Source organism: Erithacus rubecula (genome assembly GCF_903797595.1).
Source record: "Erithacus rubecula genome assembly, chromosome: 12".
Taxonomy (NCBI): domain Eukaryota; kingdom Metazoa; phylum Chordata; class Aves; order Passeriformes; family Muscicapidae; genus Erithacus; species Erithacus rubecula.
In genome coordinates, this window is record NC_136664.1 from 5,977,232 (window position 1) to 5,996,668 (window position 19,437).

The 19,437-nt window shown below is 39.2% G+C and overlaps 1 protein-coding gene and 1 long non-coding RNA gene across 4 annotated transcripts in view; one reads left to right on the plus strand and one right to left on the minus strand.

Moving 5' to 3' along the window:
• Nucleotides 1-17,053, minus strand: part of WWOX (WW domain containing oxidoreductase) — a 467,831-nt gene extending 450,778 nt beyond the window's left edge. For 2 of the 3 annotated variants that reach the window (XM_079316331.1, XM_079316332.1), the window contains exons 1-4: nucleotides 16,852-17,011; nucleotides 14,691-14,755; nucleotides 13,422-13,479; nucleotides 12,733-12,911 (exon numbers count right to left, since the gene is read on the minus strand). In XM_079316331.1, coding sequence (XP_079172457.1) covers nucleotides 12,733-12,911; nucleotides 13,422-13,479; nucleotides 14,691-14,755; nucleotides 16,852-16,958 — 409 coding nt within the window. In that variant the 5' untranslated portion in view covers nucleotides 16,959-17,011. Of the gene's footprint in view, nucleotides 1-12,732; nucleotides 12,912-13,421; nucleotides 13,480-14,690; nucleotides 14,756-16,851 lie in introns of all 3 variants that reach the window. The other variant, XM_079316330.1, reaches the window with a different exon arrangement.
• A 147-nt stretch (nucleotides 17,054-17,200) lies between these two features.
• Nucleotides 17,201-18,433, plus strand: LOC306807014. Its single transcript, XR_013775623.1, has 2 exons — nucleotides 17,201-17,314; nucleotides 17,711-18,433. It is a non-coding gene; the product is annotated as an uncharacterized lncRNA (long non-coding RNA).
• The last annotated feature ends 1,004 nt before the right edge of the window (nucleotides 18,434-19,437 follow it).

Genomic DNA, 19,437 nt, shown 5'->3' on the forward strand with positions numbered 1-19,437 from the left:
TATGGAGTATTTAAACAAACTATTTTGAGCTAATGTTTTATAAAACTAATTTCAAGCAATTGCCCTGGAAATCTCAAGTTTGTGCTGAGATCAACTACTCTTGCTGCTGGTGCTGTGGCTGAACGAGCTCTAATCCGACACTCAGAAGTGAAAATCCTCTTTAAGAATAAGACATACATGGGGATAAACATTATGGCACAGTTCTACAGCACCAGCTGACCTAAAGGACTGGGAGCAGAACGAACAAGAGAGCTACAAGCACATGGGATTTGCTAGAGACATTTAAAACCCTTCAGCCCTTTCTTACAGCATTTGTTCATAAAGACTCAGAAATTAGCACTCAATTACATTCTTCATCTCCTACAATGATTGTTCAATACTCTCACATTCCTGGCTATCTGCAGTCGACTACAGCCACTGAATTTTGGTGCAGATTTTCAGCTAATGGTGTCAATTAAGAAGCAGTTAGAGTCGCTCAATTAACGCCAGCTACACTGTGTCAACACACACCAGATGAGAACAGGGCTCTGTCCAATGGTGCAACCTCCTCTATAAAACAGAGGAAGGGATTCACTGAGTGGAAAAGTATTTCAGCGATTTCTTGTTTAAACAGACAGCATTCACTTCATCAGTCACTGGGGGACATTTTGTAAAGTGAATTTGCACCAGGCCTTTACATGTTTTAAAACATCCCTTTATTACAAATATAAGGAGGTTTGAATTTACAAGAAAAATTCAAAAACATTTCAGACAATAACAAGTTTCCTTCAGCTTCTCTACCTTTGCCCAAATACTCCAGGGCACCTTGGAACTGTCCTTTATAATACATTTGAAACACAAGGATGCCATCTTTCTTTGAACAGCTTAGTTCTCAATGTAAAAGCCTACAGGGCTTGCTTGACACAAACGGTCTTTAAAACTCAAAATAGATTCTCATCCCAACTGCTGCATCTCACACAGACTGTTTTCTGATTTTGGGGACTCAAGAGAACTACATATAAACAAAAAAGGTACTTGTGTCCTAGAAATCACTTATATTTCTTCAGACTTGGAAGACCTAAACATCAGTAAGTGAGAATCAGTTCATCTTATTCAACACTTCAGAGCAGGAGTAAAGAAGATCCAAATGTGCTACAGATAAAGGGATAAGAAATCTTTTCAGGTTGAAATACTGCAACACTGAGGTGTGATTCAGAGAAGAATCTTCTGCAGCCAGGATCACTGCTGCCTGTGCTGGGTCCAGAGTGCAACATCCAACAGAATTTACACGGGCACATGCAAAACATCACATCATTGACAAACTCACACCTTTCAGAGCCAAAAATGCACCAAACATTCCATATCAGGATTGCTTGGCCACATCCACTCTGCTTCAGTATAGATATTTAGGATAAAATCTTAAGAGACACATTATTCCAACTTGTTCAAATGCAAGTTTTCAAGCAACTAAAGCACTAAGATGGTTTAAGAGATTAAATTTAAAACTAGCAATTCCATGGAATACTAACACTGCCTTGTTTCCATGTGTTTGCAGGCACATGAAAATGACACATACTGATATTTTTCATTGCAAAGTGTGATGTTATATGAAAGATACATCCTGCCTCTCCCCTTGTGTGTAAATTGGACAAATGTGTTTTTATTGGAGTCACGAAGCACAGAAAAAGCCAACCCAAATTAACCAGGATGAGTAATGCATTGGTTTTGTTTTCCATCTAACCAACCCAAAACTATGCACACCTTACATTTTCTTGTAATACACTGCCCTGGGCAAGGCCAAGTTATTCTTAACAGTAAGTGCACTGCTGCTGTCACTGACAAAACCCCTAAATACTTTGTTTCCTCAGAAGTCAGCATGACACTAAACAAACATTTTAAAACATCCTTAAATTAATGGGACTGTAAATATCTGTTACTTGCTGTAAAAAAATTAAAATGCATCATTTGAAGGTAAGAAAGCTGAATTTGTGATGGATGGTGCTGCAAGAAAGAATGCAGCACAGTGACTGTCAGGCATATACAGCACAGATATGCTGCAAGCAAACCTGGTATCTGCTCCAAAGAGACCCACCAACCCAACTCTACCATGTTCTCACACCAGACATCAAGGAAGATGGGAATTGAGTCCTTCCAGCTGTTCCACCCTGCTCTGATCAGTATCTCAGCTACCCAAGGGCTCCACAGCAGATCCAAAGTTGCTGATCTTCAGGGTGTGGAGCTGCTGCTTTCCAATATGAACATTGGGATAACAGCCAAGGGCTCCAGCCTGGAATGGGGACATTAAACCCAGAGCCAAGCCACCTCTCATGCCCCAAGGTGAGACCTTGCTTTGGTTGTGTCAAGGCAATTCCCACCAACCACTAAATGTCTGTCCCTAAAATCCATGGAGATACTAATCAGTGTAACTGGGGTTTGCAGCTAAGTTAGATTGTCTTAAAACAGCCTAATGAGAACATAAATAAACTGAAATTTTATACTAAACTGCAGAGATCACCTCAATCAAGATTTTTTTTTTTCACTTCCCAAGCCATCTAAATGCAAACAGGTCCTGTAATGTGCCTGAAGAGAGGAAGAGTGGCCAGGAATTAAACTGAAGAGAAGGAGAATCAGAGATAAAAAGTGGATTTTCTGTCAAATCCCAGTTCTATCTTTCATACCTACTCCTTGCTTTAGATGTACATCAGTGACCAAAAATGACAGACAAAATGAGTTCAGATTTGCATCTTCCATCTCAACCAAGCTCAAATTTCTGTTTAGATAAAATACACTCATTTAAAAGGGGGCAAAAAGACCCCTCTCATCCTTCATGTTTCATCTTCATCTTGCATTTCTTTATTTATTACAGGACCATGCTCCTACCAAATCCCAAACAAATTTTTACTGAATATTTTTAAAGTGTATTGTGTAAGTCCAGTGGCCTATGGCATTTTACCAATACTAAAAAAGTTTGCAGAAATCAACACAATTTTTCATATCTTAGCATCACATCTAGAACTAAGGATTATTCTGTTTGAACTTTTTATTCTCAGTGTTTCCTCAAGCATAGAATAAATTCATGTTTTCCTTTGATTGTCTTTTAAGATGACATTGTGGTTTCTTGCAAGAAAGGCAGCCAGTTTTCCTAACACAAATCAATTATTGTATTTTAAAAAAAATCAACATCTAGCATTAACTGTATAATTTAATGTTTAAGGAGGATGTATTGGAGTTTATTTTTCTGTTGCATACAATTTTTTTCAATTGTAATAGATAATATCATGAAGGCAGACAGGCATCTGAACATGAAGCAACTCAACACACAACTTCACATTTTCTAAACAAAAACAACCTTTCCACCTGAAAGTGTATTTAAATGCATTATTACCAAGTCAAATAGAGTAACACATATTTTAAAAGAAACCTGAAATAGTACTTTGTCTCAAAATAATCAGAACCTATTTTTGTGTGACTCATTCTTTATTTTAGTAAAAACCCTAAATTATTCAAAATTACAAATGCTTATATTCATAAAGGATAAAAAATATTTTTTTAGACTACAGTTTTTAACACACTACTTCTATTTTTACTGCAAAACAAACACTTCCAAATTAAACATTTAACTGAAATCTGGAGTAGCAGAAAACAACAGACCTGTCCATAATGTAAGTCAACATCAAACCATAATCTTGATGAAATCTAGATCAGGTCTGAACAGTCAAATCTGCTGTGACATTTAGGACATTCCATGTCTCAGCAGTAATTATTCCTGAAGGTGTGGAGCTGTGGGATAAGTGACCAGTTCTTTTGTTTATTTGCTTAAATTAAGCCAGTCTATTTATAAATCCCAGTACTTAAGTACATTATTAAGGAAATAAATAACATTTGTGTGCATGCTGCTGTAGCTTGATCATTATTTAGCAGCAAAGCCAAGATGAGCTGAAGAGAGGTGGTGGCAACAAAAACTTAAACCAGTCCCACACACAAACCACAAGGATTTAACCAACACCAGCAAAGGCCAATAGGACAGAGATTTCAATTTCTACCCAATCCACACACCCTGGAAGGGTTTCTGTTCTGGAAAATGTTCACATCATTCCTAATGGAACATAAGTCTGATCAGACATTCAGCATCAACTAGATTTTAAAAGCTGTTTTGAGGGGTGGGGGTTTTGCTTATCCCTGCCCCTTTCCAAAACTTTGGGGCCTTTTTTCCTCCCTTATTGCTGCTATTTTCAACACACCTTCTTAGACAAGATTACTCAAGTGACCAGAAAAAATCCCAGAGAATTTAAAATTTATCTTTGTCTCTCCTGGGACTTTTTTTTAAATTAGATTTATATTTTTCTAAAGTTCCAAGTTCAGAGAAATGGGGTTGGCAAACACTTTTCTAAAGCTGCTCTTTGCATCAGCAGTAGCTTTTAGCAACAGTTTTTCCTACCAAAGCAAAAAATGGAGAAAAAAACCCAGAAATTGTCTAGTTTCTTTTCAAGTACATTTCTGCTCATCTGTTAGCCAACACTATCATAGGTTTCTGTACTGCTGAGCTGAGCCCTAATTAAACATAATAAAAAAATTAGTTGCATGTTTTGAATTTCCTTTTGGCAAGTACAACAGTGCAATGTTAATAAAAGAAGTAAATTCAATAAAGAGGAATACTCTATCCAAGGCAGAATAATTAAAAGACATACTGTGCTGTCAGCTAAAGTGCCAGATCCTCCCAGCTTTAATCTCAAAGTCATTTCATGAGAAATCTCAGTGTTATGTAAAGATAGAGAGCAAGTGCTACAACATAAACTGGACCAATTTTTATCTTAAAACAAACTTTATATTTATTTATATCAGTTACACAAACAGTGAAAGATTTAAAAATGCACACTAGACATTTTACAGATAAATAATAAAACAAGGTTCTGTCCTAAAAAGCTCACAGTTCAGCTTACAAAAAAAAAATTATATCTTAGGGAATCAAACATACAGAGCCAAGTCCTGTTCTAAGGAGCTCACATTTTGTATCAGGGGGGAAGGAACAGACTGAAAATTAAAACAACACTACCTGATTTCTGGCAGTCTCCACCCACCTCTGTCTTTGGGCCATATGAGATAAGACAATTTGTTTGGTTTGGCAGCAAAGGAAGAGTTTAATAAAAGAGTCATTTGAGGATCCTGCAGAAAGACCTGAGTACAGGAAAGATGCAGTTCATTGGTCTCTCTAGTTCAAAAGTGGCAAACCTTTGGGAGTGCTTTAAACTACGAAGGGAGGAGGGAGGTGGGAGGCTGTTATGTAACTCAAATGATCCATCATGTGGTTCCAACATACAAAGTAAGGCAGGAGATGGAGTTCTGAAACAAAAGATGGAGAATAAGAACAGTATTAACAAAAAAACTCTGTACACAAAAGCAAGGAGAATGGAAAACAAGTAAGAATTAGAAGTCAATTATAATGTAAGGCCATGGGCAAAAAAAAACCCCAAAAAAAACTGAAGACCTCTTTGCCACACCTTCAAGAAGTGCTTGAAAACATGCCATGCATCTTCCCACACCAAAATTAGTTTGTATCTTTTTAGAAGACATTTGAAGTCTATCTGCTAACAGCTGGAACACCAGGAGCCCACCCAAGAGCTCAGTGACAACAATCCCCTAAAGCAAAGCACCAGTAACAGTTACACTCTCCACATCAAGATTTTTCCTCTATTCTATTATGAAGCCTCTCTCTGCTTATATTCAAGATAGACAGCTTTTTGTTTTGCCACAGATCAGTGTTTGAAGTGCCAAATGCAAAAAGCAGGACCAAGAAGTCTCAGGCTCTATTCCCTGGACCACAAACTCAATTCAGAAACAAACACAATGAGACACCTTCTCAAAGATCACAATCTTCATTCACTCAGGATGCCAGAAGTGTGCTGCCAAATAGGTCATGCATATTTTTATGCACTACTCTTTGCTTAGCAAGGCACAAAATAATTCAATTTTACCTTCAGAATTGAAAATCTTTAAGGAAGAGTAGGTTTATACCTCTCAGCATCTGCTCACAGCTGGACACAGACCCAAACAAATAAAGCTTTCTTTAAAAAGCTTTCTTTTTTAGTTGCCATATTTTCTACTCTTAATATATCTTAATTACTCCATCTGCTGAAGAATCAGAATAACATTCAGAGAAACATTTTATCTTGTGACAGAACAATCCAACTCCCACTTCAAACTGGAATATGGATATGGACATAATCTGTAAATGTAGGTAATTTACTGCATCCATACATTGCTCCATAAGTCAAATAAGGCTCATAACACATTTCTCAAAATCTTAATCAGCACAACCAATGTCTACAGTGTACAAATGTGGAGCAGCAAGACATGCTGCTCATGCTTGCCAAGGGCAGGAGAGGAACATGACCAGAATCTTTCAAGTTCCTGAATCTCTGAGTACTTTATGTGAGAGTGTTTCCTTCAATTTGCTTGTGATATAGGAGAATTGGAAAATTTTCTCACAAACTTTTAAACAGTATTTTTTTTTGCACAAAGGCAGCTTTTTGACTAATCACCACAAGAGGAAAACGTCCCACAAGTTTTATGATTTTGATTTTCATGTAAAAAATAAAGGAAGCTCAATTAGAGAATGTATTGTGTTAAAGCTACTTGGATAAAGAATAAATAATGAGGAGGCACCAAATGCACCTTCTGCAAAGATAACACAACCTGGGAAAATTTCAAAATTTCAATGCTCATTGTTTAGAAGCTTGAGTCACACTGTATGAACAAGATTTTAATAAATACACCCAGAACTGAACTGTGACAACTCCTTTCTCACACATATTATTTCTATCAAGAAAGTATAACAACAATCAGAAGGCCTAACTTCACCAGTACTTTTAATACAAAGAAGACATTAACTATGAATAGGAATTCAGGAATAGTGACTAAGGTAACTACCCTTAATTGAAGGAGAGGAAATAAAGTCTATTACTATGAAACTAGTCAGATTTGAAGACAGACTGTGGGGAGTTTCCTGAAGCAACAGATGAAATCCACAATGTGGAAGTACAGCAAGAAATCAAAACCAGCTGGATGTTACAGGAACAAAAACACTGAGGTTATGTAGCTGAACATAAAGCTACAGAGATCTCACATATTAAAATGACAAGCCAACAGCATGAATGGGAAAAGGAGAAAAAAAAAAAAACAAAAAAACTCCCCTTCACAGAAGAAAAATAAAAACAAGAGAAAGGCATAAGAGTTTAATGTGTGACCTAAAAGCTGCAAACAAAATTAACTGAAAAAAAAAACAAAACAGGAAGACAAAGGTAATTTTGATTCTGATGACCTTCCCTTGAGAACTCCTGAAAGAATGTGATACTTGACAACTTTATTTTCATAAAATCACACACTGTCCTTTAAAAAAACCTCTGTGTATTGTAGATTTTAGGATGAGTGTAAGATCAGTTGCTTTCTCATTGTACTATTCTTATTCTCTAATTCAGACAAAATTTGGGCATCACAAATTTTGAAGATAAAACTCCTTTTAATCAGGTCAGGATTTTGATCTTTATCTTCCCAGGTTTTTACCTGTCTCCTTTCCCTTCTTTCTTGGTAGGCATTTACTTAGTAGTTTCAGACTTGAACTTCAAGATCTTCTAACACCTTGGCCCAACTAAGCATGGGAAGCATAAAAGGGACTGAAATACTGAAATCCTTCCTTCTTTCTCTGTAAAAGGAATACCTGAAAGTACAACACAGGCTCAACCCCATCCTTTGTGAAAATACTCCTTTTACAAGCAGTAATCATTATTGAACCTTTTAGCCCAGATGTAATTTCTTACATGTTACAACAAGTTTCACATGCATTGTGAATTTCAGCCAAGGTTGATGAAGTTCAATAACTTGGCTAACCAACCATGTGTACTGCTCATTACACAAGTAATAAATAGATTCATCAAAATGGACATGAAAAAGCAGTATGAACATCTGACACCATTTCCAGCTTACTCAATAAGAAAAATAAATTACAGGAAACCCAAGGGGACCTCTTAATATTTACAGTATGTAACAAGTAAGCAGTTGGAGCCTTATGTAAAGCAGAGCAATATTAATATTCCACAATATTAAGCCAGAGTTAAAACAGAGTGATGGCACTCATGGAAAACTCACTCACTACTACCTGCCCTAATAACAGAACAATACTAACATAGGAAGTGCTCAAACACTGCTACACACAAGTGATAGCTCAGAAATCAGGAATTTAGGAATTCTCCCACAAAACAAACTTTCATTACCTTCTGCCACTATGAAGTCACAGCACAGCAGCCTGGCCATGTGCTTTGTGTTGGTTACAGACAGGTTCACTTACTTTTATACTACTTTGATGAAAAGCAAAAAAAAAGTAAAAAGCTGAAAACAGCTTCTCTTCTAATACAATAAAGTGATGGCAAAAATAAATGGTCATGGGTTCTTTCTGAATTAATGCAAGCACTGTATACTCACTGAAAACAAAGAATCTCAGCTTTCCAATAGTTTAAAGTTTATTTCCACCTTGACATTATCTGATCTTGGACACTAATGGTCCCAGAAACACCATGGTAAATCCCACATCCCCAAGCACTAAATCCTTGCTTTATTTTCCAGTTAGGGACTCAGAAATATTCTACTATACTGGGAACTGAAGGATCTAAGAACCATTCTACATTGTTCACAGATGTAAAGTTTTCAAATAATGTCCCATATGAGAGAGATTTCATGAGGAGATGCAGGTGATACAGAGGTTTGGGTTAGAAGGGACCTTAAAGATCACCCAGATCCAATCCCCAGCCACAGAGAGGAACACCTTCCACTGGACCAGGCTGCTTTCATTAGGAAAAAAGTTACAAGAGACAAGAATAAAGCAGAAAAATTTTTACCATTTATAAAAATTAAATGCCCAGTCATTTAAAACAATTTTTATATTATAAAGCAGATGTTTAATTGAGATAGATTATAAGCACATTTCCCAATTTTTTGCATCACTATGACAGAAGTTGCAAACACTGAAGTTCTGTATAAGAAATAAAAGAACCATAGTAACTTCTCACAGCAAATGTATACACACACCAAAATTTTACTGGAGCAGTGACTCATCTTTTAAGCACTGATTTAGTACCTAATCCACAGCTTCTCTCCTGGCTAAGGCTTCTCCAGTAAAAGTGCCAATAAAAAAAAGAGAATTCCAACAAAATATTACAGAACAATTATTTTGAAGAAACAATCTAAAACATTATCAAGGAAAGAAATACAGCAAGCCACATTGTGGCTGGAGCTTCTGGATTTTCTTCAGCCTCTGGAAAAAACCTAATCTGGTTGTTTTGGGCATCCCTTACAAAAGCATTGAACAGGCTTCTTTTGACCTTTATCTAGCAGAAAAATTAGAATCCTAGTTTAAGCAAGTGTTTGGTTTTGATAAAATCTTAGAAATGCAGTAAAAAACACCTTACTTTGTGGAATCTGCCTAACTGGACAGAACAGACTCATTTTACCTTTCCACTATATTCTGCAACACCACTTCACCACTCAGACACCCTCCACAGTCACTGGGTTAGATGCAACTGCACCTAACCCAGAAATCAGAATACAGCATGGTCCCATGGTCATACAGGTCATACATGAGCCTTAAAAACAGACAGCAATTTTTGTATAAGTCAGAAAATTATATTAGCTACACTACTGACTCTCTGATACTAAAATCAAGTTAGAGTATTTTTTTACAAATGTATCATTTGAGATTGCTTACACATACAGTTGAAAATACCACATCTCTGTGTAAAATTAAACCTAGAATAACTGCTGACACACTTCTCCAAATTTATAATTCTAGCCCTAATAATTAAGAACACAGACAACAGAATTACAGGAACGTTTCCTAAGAACACCAATAAGCACCAGGTTGCTTTTGTTCAGTATTTTCACAGAGCAACACAGACCTCTACTGGCAGCACTGGTGAGCAGGAATCAGCTCACACCAGCAGCAAGCTGGGGAAGGTCTTTGTAAGCTCATGTTGAGATCTTTAAACAGAAAAAATCACACTCAAAATTGCACACATCTTTAATTCCTCCCAGTGGAATAAATCTTACTGACTCTGACAGAACCAACTGATAATTTACACTATTTGTGTTTAAATGTACAGAGAACAACATGCTTTTAAAATCAGGACTGACAGCACTGAACTGTTCAGTAAGTCTGTCCTACTTCTTTTTAATATACCAGCTTTACTGAGACCAAAAGCTACCTCAACTTCCTAATGTGATATTCAGACTAAAATTTTGATTGAGCTTAAAAAAATAGATGGCAAAGAAACAGTAAAGAATACTTGGACTGCACTGTCAGAAGAAAAAGCTTCCAAAATAAAAAAGAAAATATTTCACTAATAACTCCCAGACTGCTAGGACCTCTTTGTATTGTAAGAACAGAATCATTTGTTTACCTTTTCTAAGTTGCTAATCAAAAATAATTCTTTATAAATATAATTTTTCAGTCGTTTTCCTCCCCTCACACATTCCACAGCAGTTTTAAAGATTAAGTTAAGAAAGTGGGTATATAATCTAGGAAATTCTTACAAACCACTTTGCTAATCAGGAATGAAAAGAACCAGCACAGGGCAGGCAGTGTCTCTATTTACAGAGATGTTAAGTTAATGGCAATGAGGCAAAGTGTGACAGCACTAAAACCCTAGAACTGTGCAGTCATCCAAAGTATTCCCTCAGTAGCTAAGCAAGCATCTCTCTTTTTCAGAAGATGAGAAGATTTTTCATTTCTAAAGAAAAAAAGTGCTCCTGACAAGCTACATAGAAGTCCCTGTATTAGATTCACAAATAAAGTAAATTAAGCTATCATTCCATCTTTGCTGATCTGTTTTTAACATTGCCATCTTAAAGCAGAGTATATGGATGAATAAAAACATCACTTATATGTTCATCCATCTTTCAAAGGACTCTCAGCATTTTCCAAATTTTATCTTGAGGATCCAGCAATGCAGTAATTGAAAATGCATTTTTATGACTGCAGTCTACCAAGGTACAGCTTGATCTTTGTTCTACCCATCCTGAAATGAAACATTTCTCAACAACTGGCAGACACCATAGTTAGTTATTTTCAAATATACCTCTGAAATTCATTTGGACAACAATCATAGGGTTTTGTTAATTTTTTTCTTTGTATTATTGAGTATAAACGCTCAGCAAGTAATACATAATTTTTATATCTCTTTCTACTTAATGGACAACAATATTTCCCTCGAATTATTTACACTTACCTCTAAAAGAAAATATTCTGCTGTTCTGAAATCACAGGAATTACTTACTCCTCAAAATACTCAAGGAGGAAACATCATCTGAATTAGCAATTTGCTGCCTTCATACTTATGGACTCTTTATGTCCAAACAAAAAGGATTAGGAGCAAGGATATGACTGATTACTTGTGACCAATCCACATTACAAACTAAGGGAGAAACAAAAAAAAAAATCTTGAAAAAGCCATCATATACATTGAATTAATATTTTGCCATATTTGAAACACCTCCCACTCATTCAGCAAGGCTGAATGGCAGCTCTGCTCCTGCTGAAGGCAAATCCCTTTGAGTCCAGGTAATTCTTCAAATGTTCAGAGGCTGCACAGTTGCCAACAAAGCAAAATGTACTGCTGGATGCAATGTAGAGAAACACTGTACCAAGAATTTGGAACATAAACCTCACTAGAAAGCCCAAATTCATTGAGACAGGTAAGTACAACACTTGCTCTTCCAACTGCTGTGTCAGTCTGTAGGGACAGGGATGTGCTGGGACAGCAGGATGTGCTGGTAAGGCCTAAACTGCAAGGCACAGTAAAGCTCTCAATTCTTTATGTGACTCCTAAATTTATGTGACTTCCCTAAAATAATTAACAAATAAAACCCAAGAAAATTCAGAGTGGTAAGTCCTGCTATTAACTCATTTTCCAGAATGTCTCCAAGGTTTTCCAATGCCTTCAAAAATGCATTTAAGTCAAAATTCTGAACTAAAATAAAAACCACCAAATAACTTGCATCAGGACTCCTTCAATCTTGATGTAATCCTATCACAAGAAAAATGAAAACAACAAAAGGCAACATGAGGTCAACAGTTATCTGAGTATCTCACTAACCCACAGTAATATTTAACAGGTATCTAAACAGGCTGAGTGTCTGAAAGGATTTATGAACCTGTGAGACAATACAACTAACATGATTACTAAAAGTCATAAACTGTATTTCCTTGAACTAAAGGAGCATTGAGTAAAATACCCTGACACAAGTTCATCATAAAATTAATTTGAAAGTACCTTCAGAGATAAAAATTCCACACCCTCCTGGAAAAAAAATCTTCACCTGAGTTTACTTGCTGGCATTAGGAAGTTTTTCTGAATACCTTACCTGAACTGCCCTGCAGCCATACAAACCTCACTCCTTGTCCCAGCCACCAGATCATAAAAACAAAATTCCTTTCCCTTTCACAGCCATCCTTTATATATCTGCATAGTGTAAAATGCCTCCATCAATATTTTTCTAGACAAAAATCATTGTTTCAGCACTTGATGTCTTTCTTGTAGCTCTTCTCTAAGCTCCAAATTTTCCACACATTAAAAAATAAAAAAAAACCTTTCTAATGGTATGTTTATATTAAATATGTGCAAATCAAGTTTGCAAACCAAAAATACAGAGATATTTAGAAGCCTGTAAGACAAAGTTTGCCATATTTTATGTGCAATGTTAACCCACCTATTCCTGAATTGGCTCCTGTGATTATAACCACCTTCCCACTCAAGTCACGACCCTGCAGAATTTCCATTGCAGTACTGTTCCCATCATATTTTTGTCTAGTAGTAGGTTTTACTGGATTATCTTCTACTGTAAAGGCCAGTCTTGGATCAAGGTAGGTAGTCCTTTTGTTTATGTGGCTGCAAAAGAACACAAAAATTCAACTGTTTGAACCCTTGTTTTCTCTGCATTTAGATTTTAAACCACTGCTGTGTACAATTCCAATGGATTATTTAGATTCCCAAAAATAATTTTTTTTTCAGTTTGGTTAAAATTATCGCAATCACTTTTTTTTATTCAAACTTTTTTGCAGTTGTGACAGCATCCATTAATAATTGTATTTACATACTTCACAAACCACTCTGAACTTCATGTGAACCCCTGATATACAAGGCAGAATTTTGCCAGAGGAAAAAATAAAAAAATCTTGTTACATTAAGAAAGATCACGTTCTCTTAGCAAGTCTATAAAAGGACCCCACACTTGTCCTTGAAATAGCAGACACTGCAATAACTGCATTTGGATTCTGAAGCTGCATTTATTAATCTGTCTTTCCAGCTGATATTGTCACAGCATCATAACTCAAAAGGCTACTCAGCATGTAACCCAGCTGTCCTCTTTCTACATACTCCACAATTTGAGATACTTACTCTACAAAATAGACTTGTCCATTTTCATCAGTCTCCTGCTCCCATCCATATGGCAGATCTAGGAAGTATATAAAACATTAACTTGATTTTCAGGCATTAGAATGCTCTTCAGTTTGAAGTTTAAGTGATTTCTCAGACTGATGAGACACAATTCTGCACTGTTTTCTATAGGTGGCACAGCTACCTGCTGCCCTTGAATATCAGAACTTGAAAGAAGGATTGTTTCTCCAATCACACACAATTGCCCTCTCATAGTGACTGGCAGATTAAGTATAAAGACAGTCTAAAAAAAAATCTTTATAAAGATTATTTCATGTTATAGCAGAAACAAAAAAAGAAAATTCAGCAAAATGTAATCATGCTTCCAAGCACATACAGACCTATACTAGTCACAGTTCAGTATCTACCCCTGTTAAAATAAATAGCAAAAACACATAGGAAAAGTTGTGTAACACATACCAAAAGCTGAAAATCAGAGCCCTCAAGTGGGCATGAGATACAATAAATCAAACCTAAATAATTCAATGAAGTTGGAAGGATAGATAAAAGAAAAATGACACATCTTTACATACGAAATTCTTATATAAAAGATCCTACAAAAGTACCTAACAGATGGCATTACAGTATTCCTAATTTTAACTGGAAAGTACTCATTTCACTTTGACTGATTTATGATTTACTGAAAAATATAGTTAGATTACCAACACCAAAAGAAACATGTCTTGCCAACAGTATAGTACCCCCAGGGACAGAAGCTTCTGGGAAAATCTGATTTAAGGCACTGATCCAACGTCCTTGAGAAGTCATTTTCCTCTGGAAGTGTCCTGCAACACTGCCTTCTGTTCTGGCACAAATATTCAGTTGGGTTGGGGGAAACAGGTAAAATGAAAACTAATGAGGTTTCCTTCTGTGCCAGGGATACTCCTTGATGAAATACATTCTTTGAAAAATACAATCCAAGTATAAATATTATCTAATGGACACAGGAACACAGAACCCCAGCTTTTGACTATCTGCTTTACAAGCCACACTAAAACAAAACCTGTAACCTGGAATTAGTACTTTGGCTTTATGGAGCAATACAGGAAAGCCATAAAACAGCAGAGTGATCACACTACACAGACACAACCACAGAGGTAAAACCCCACTGAAATCAGCTGAATTCTGCAAGCTCAGAATCAGTGACAACTAAGAGATCAAAATGAGATCATTTGAGGAACCAGGTGTTTGCAATATAATGTCAGTTCATTACAAAAGTTTAACACAAACCTCCTGCAACACGTTTCCTCTTCCCAGACTTAGGGTGTTCCCACTGTGTTTTTTCTTCTAGGTGGCTGCAGGAAAAGAAAAAGTTTAAGATTTTTAAAAATTGTCTAATAATCTTTCTCATGTAACACAAAATATCACCACAGTTCTGAAAGTAACTAATCAAAGAGCACAGGAGTCTACAAAAATTCAAATAAATGTTTGACTTCCAACCTAAGTTTTGTTGCTTGTGAGAAGAAAAAAACAAGAAAAATGCATTTTAAAATAACATTAACAGACTCTGAAAACACCTCAAAAATATGATGATCCTTGACAGAAGAAAGGAAGAAAGAAGCAAGAAAATAATTTATCATCAACTAGTAGTAATAATATTACACAGTCTCCAAACTACAAAAGCACCTTTCTAAAACTCCTGCCTAACAATATTGATTTGTAGGGTATAACATAAGTAAGTTGGACTTCTACATGAGCAATGAGTAGCTTTGGATAGATAAGTTTATCCACAGGCCTTGACTAGCAGGATACTTATTTAATATTATTTAATATACATAGCAATAGTATCCCATCTTTTCTTCCAACTCGGAGACTTTATTAAATTAAATCACTAGCAGAATTAAAATACTCCATCATAAGATTTTCTGCACTATAAACTAATAAGCAAAGTCATGTGCACATAAACAAGGTCTTAAAATAACCAAAGTGCTGAAATCAGGTTGGACATTAAAATCTCATCTTTCATTGAGTATTTTTAAATAACAACCAAGTTTTAAGAGTCAGGCAGGCATTGAGTGTCTAAACTGATAGCTGCCCAAATGTGAAAAAAAGAGTAATAACAGCAATAAATAACTACAAATAACCTACAGGCCCAACAGTGATTTACACACAACATATGCAACTTTCCCTTTTTACAGCAACCCCATGGTGACAGCACATGGTATTACAGGGATCACAGCTGGGGAGCTGAGGCTGCACAAGTGCACCTGTGTGACCTGAGAAGAGGAGAGATTTAACCAAATTACAGCAGCCTGACAGACAAATGATGTCCACCTGTGTGCACACCTAACTCATCATAAAACCTTTTTAAAAATCTTAAACTAAAATAATGTTATTCCAGTTAAAAGTTGATATTGGTGGTGAGGTTTAAAGTAAATCCCCAGAATGTGCAGAAGTATCACACATACAGAGTGTATCATTAAAGGCAGTGACATTGCAACACCTCTTCAGGTCCAATATATTTTTAGACATACTGGGCAATATTTTCAGACATTAAAGGTATATTCGTGTTATGCCAACTGAAGCAGTCCAGCTTCACAGGAGCTCAGAAAGTGACCTGTTGAACTGACTGTGTCACAACTGTGCTCAGTAATGCCTTGATACTTCACAGGTTTGTTACCTTCACTAAGCGATTCCTTCCTGAAAGGGCTTTTCGAGCCAAAGGAAATATACAGGCAATTGACTTAAGAAAAACGAACACCTATGGGGAAATTGCAGTGTTTACAAAGTGTGGATAAACTACAGCATTCTGTCCAGTGCTTTTAAGAGAAGAACTTGGGAGGACGAGAACTCACCACGGGTGAGACTGAACAAGACTTTTCCAATCTCTGTGGAAGGGAATAATTCGTGTAGCTTTCAAAAGAGGGAAGGAAACCCCAAGATCGGCATGGCTACAGAAACTACATGAGAAGAGAGTGTATAAATATATATTCTACTGAGACACCTCATCCTGCGGCTCCGTAACTGGGAGGATGGAATCGTGTCCAGCGGCACGGGCTGAAGGTGCTAAATGCGATTCTTTATCTGCCTAAAGTGTACTGAAGAGCTGAGGAACAGCATGCACAGCCTTTAACTTCCATGGGACCTGTTTCTTCTCCGCTGCCACAAAGAAGAAAACTGGCCAATCCGCAATATTGTGTAAGCAGAACGCATAGAGCTCGCCCACGGAGCGCTGAGGCGCACCGACCCGGCTGCGGGCCGGTCCAGCATCGCTCCAGGCGGGCAGGTGGCGGCTGTGGCTGCCGGGGCTCCCGGAGCCGGAGCCGGGCGGGCACCGCACACAGAGCCCGCCTCACCCGCACCCGCTGCCGCCGCTCCTCCGTGAGGGGCGGCTCCTGCCCCGCGCCCGCGCTGAGCGCTCCCGGCGGGCTCGCCCCGCTCCCGCCCTTACTTGGCGTAGTAAACCCAGCCGTCCTTGGTGGTGCGCTCCTCCCAGCCCGGCGGCAGCTCCTCCTCGCTGTCCGTGTCCTCCAGCCCCGCGTACTTGAGCGCGGCCATGGGCTCGGCGCGGCCCCGCTCCGCCGGCGCGCCCCGCTTCCGCCCGGCCGCGCGGCACCATGGGAGCTGTAGTTCCCGCGGCGCCGCCCGGGCGCTGAGGGGATGGACGCGCGAGGGACCCGGCGGAGCTCGGCGCGGGAGTCGAAGGGGTTTAGGCAGCTCTGCTCAGCCCTGTGAGGCACATCTGGAGTGCTCCGTCCAGTTCTTCAGACAAGGAGCTACCAGAGAGGGTCCGGCAGAGAGGTGATGAGGGGTCTGGAGCCCCTCATATGAGGAGGGACTGCGGGAGCTGGGCATGTTTAGTCTGCAGAAAAGACTGAAAGGGGATCTCAGCAATGCATATAAATATCTCAAAGGTCAGTGCCAAGAGGATGGTGCAAGGCTCTCTTCTGTGATGCCCAGCAGTGGGACAAGGAGCAATGGCCATAAACTAAAACACAAGTTCCATCTCAACGTGAGAATGAACTTCTTTACGTGCAGGGAGCAGAGCTCTGGAACAGCTACCAAGAGATGTCGTGGATTCTTCCTCTCTGGAGACACTCAAAACACACCTGGACATGTTCCTGTGCCACCTGCTCCAGGTGACTCTGCCTTGGAACAGGGATTGGACTGGATGATCTCCAAAGGTTCCTGCCCATCTGAGCAGTTCTGTGATTTTCAGGGCAATAGGTGCTTCTCTTCAGAGGAGTGAATACAGCAAGGCCCTGGGAAGCAATGGGAAATGAGCTGTTCTTTAAGCTTTTTGCCCTTAGCTGTCACCACCTCTTCTCGGGGATGAGACTGTTCCTCATTAGTCAGGGATCCCTGTTGAGGAAGGCTTGGCTGGAGAGAAATACCTGGCTGTGCTAGCACCCACCTGAGCCCTTGCAGGCTGCTTCACCTGCTTGAAGGCACAAACACAGTGACCTTTGCCAAGCCTGGTCACCTGGTGACACAACACAGCCAGCTGCAAAGGCTGAAGCTTTCAGTGGGTTGGCACTGACCTGCAGTAACGCTGTCCTGGCAGCTCTCCCCTGTGCAGCTGTGACAGATGGAGGGGGAATCATGTCACCACTGCTCAGCTGCTTCTGATTCTTGGACCTGTGTGCTGTCATATTCCTCTCTGTTTACATAACCAAACCAAACAGCCAGCGGTTGTAACAGCATTGCTGCCCTATGGTGAGGTATTTTAAACAAAAAACAAGGCAAAGGCAGTTCCAGGCAGAGGCTGTAAGCACTTCAAAACGCACCAGGTGGCAGTGCAGCCTCACTGATGCACCGCAGGCTTCGACCCTCTAAATCGAATTTTCATGCACTATTTGAGACACTGACCTACATCGTTCCCTCACTCCCACTAATGGCATCCATATCTGGCCAGAAAAAACAGCCCTGCTGCTTTTTTTCTGCCCTGCTGCTCCCATTGCTTTGCAGGTTCCCCCAAGGGATTGCACGTACTAAATTATCTCCTCCTGCTAGAAATAAAAACTCATGCATCATCAGCAGTGTGTTCTCATGCGAGTATTACTGGCAGTATTAAAAAAAGCTGTGACTATACTTTCTTGGGTAAAAATATGGGAAGGGAAGCTTCAGTGGCATACTTGCTTCTGGTCTGAGAAGAGGTGAGCTAAATGGTGAGAAGGGCCAGGTCACAAAAAAATAGTTTATTTAGGCTCATATCTGAAGTACAGAAAAAGAGTTTGAATCTAGCAGTAGGGATATGGAGTTATTAGTTTTCTTCCTGTTGCAGTCTGTCAGTACTCAGCATCCAGCACTCTGTGAATTGTATTCAGTGGGAATGTGGAAATCATTTGTCTGACATCCTGTCCCAGCCATGTGCACAGCATAAAGTCTGCATTGGATGAATACAGCAGCATTTCTGCATTTCAGTGATGAGAGTGTGTGCAGTGTACCCCTTCCCCCCAGTGAGGCTCACTCTGACAGCAGAACCAACCCAGCCATGAAAGGCTCCTGGGCTCCCTGCCCACACCTCAGCTCAGCTTTGGCTGTTTGCATTCCCTCCCCGTGTCCAGGGTTTTCTCTGCCTACCCCAGGCAAACATGAGTGTGGAATACACAGCCACACTGTCCCCATGCTTTGGCTCTGGGCCCCTCTGCAGGGACTGGGGCCTGTCTGGAGTGACCCAGCACAAGGCAGACACTGACACACTTGAGCAGGGACAAGGACTAGGATGTGGGGAGAGCATCCTTCCCAGGTAGGACTTCATGCTCTTGGAAAGGGCTATGGCCTGGGACACTCAGATCTTCATGGAGAGACAAACAGGGGTCCTTGCAGTGGATAGGGAGCTGAATCTCCCAAGGACCCTGCTCATCCCCAGAGCTGTGCAGCCACATATCTTTTCTTCCCCAGTGGACACTCCTTGGATCCTTCTTTGAGTTACAACTGGCAGCTTTTCAGCCTCCATCCACTCTTTACATATAGGGCAGCCTGCCTATGGCTACCCCAAAGCCAAGGCACCCCACAGCTTCCCCCACATGCACCC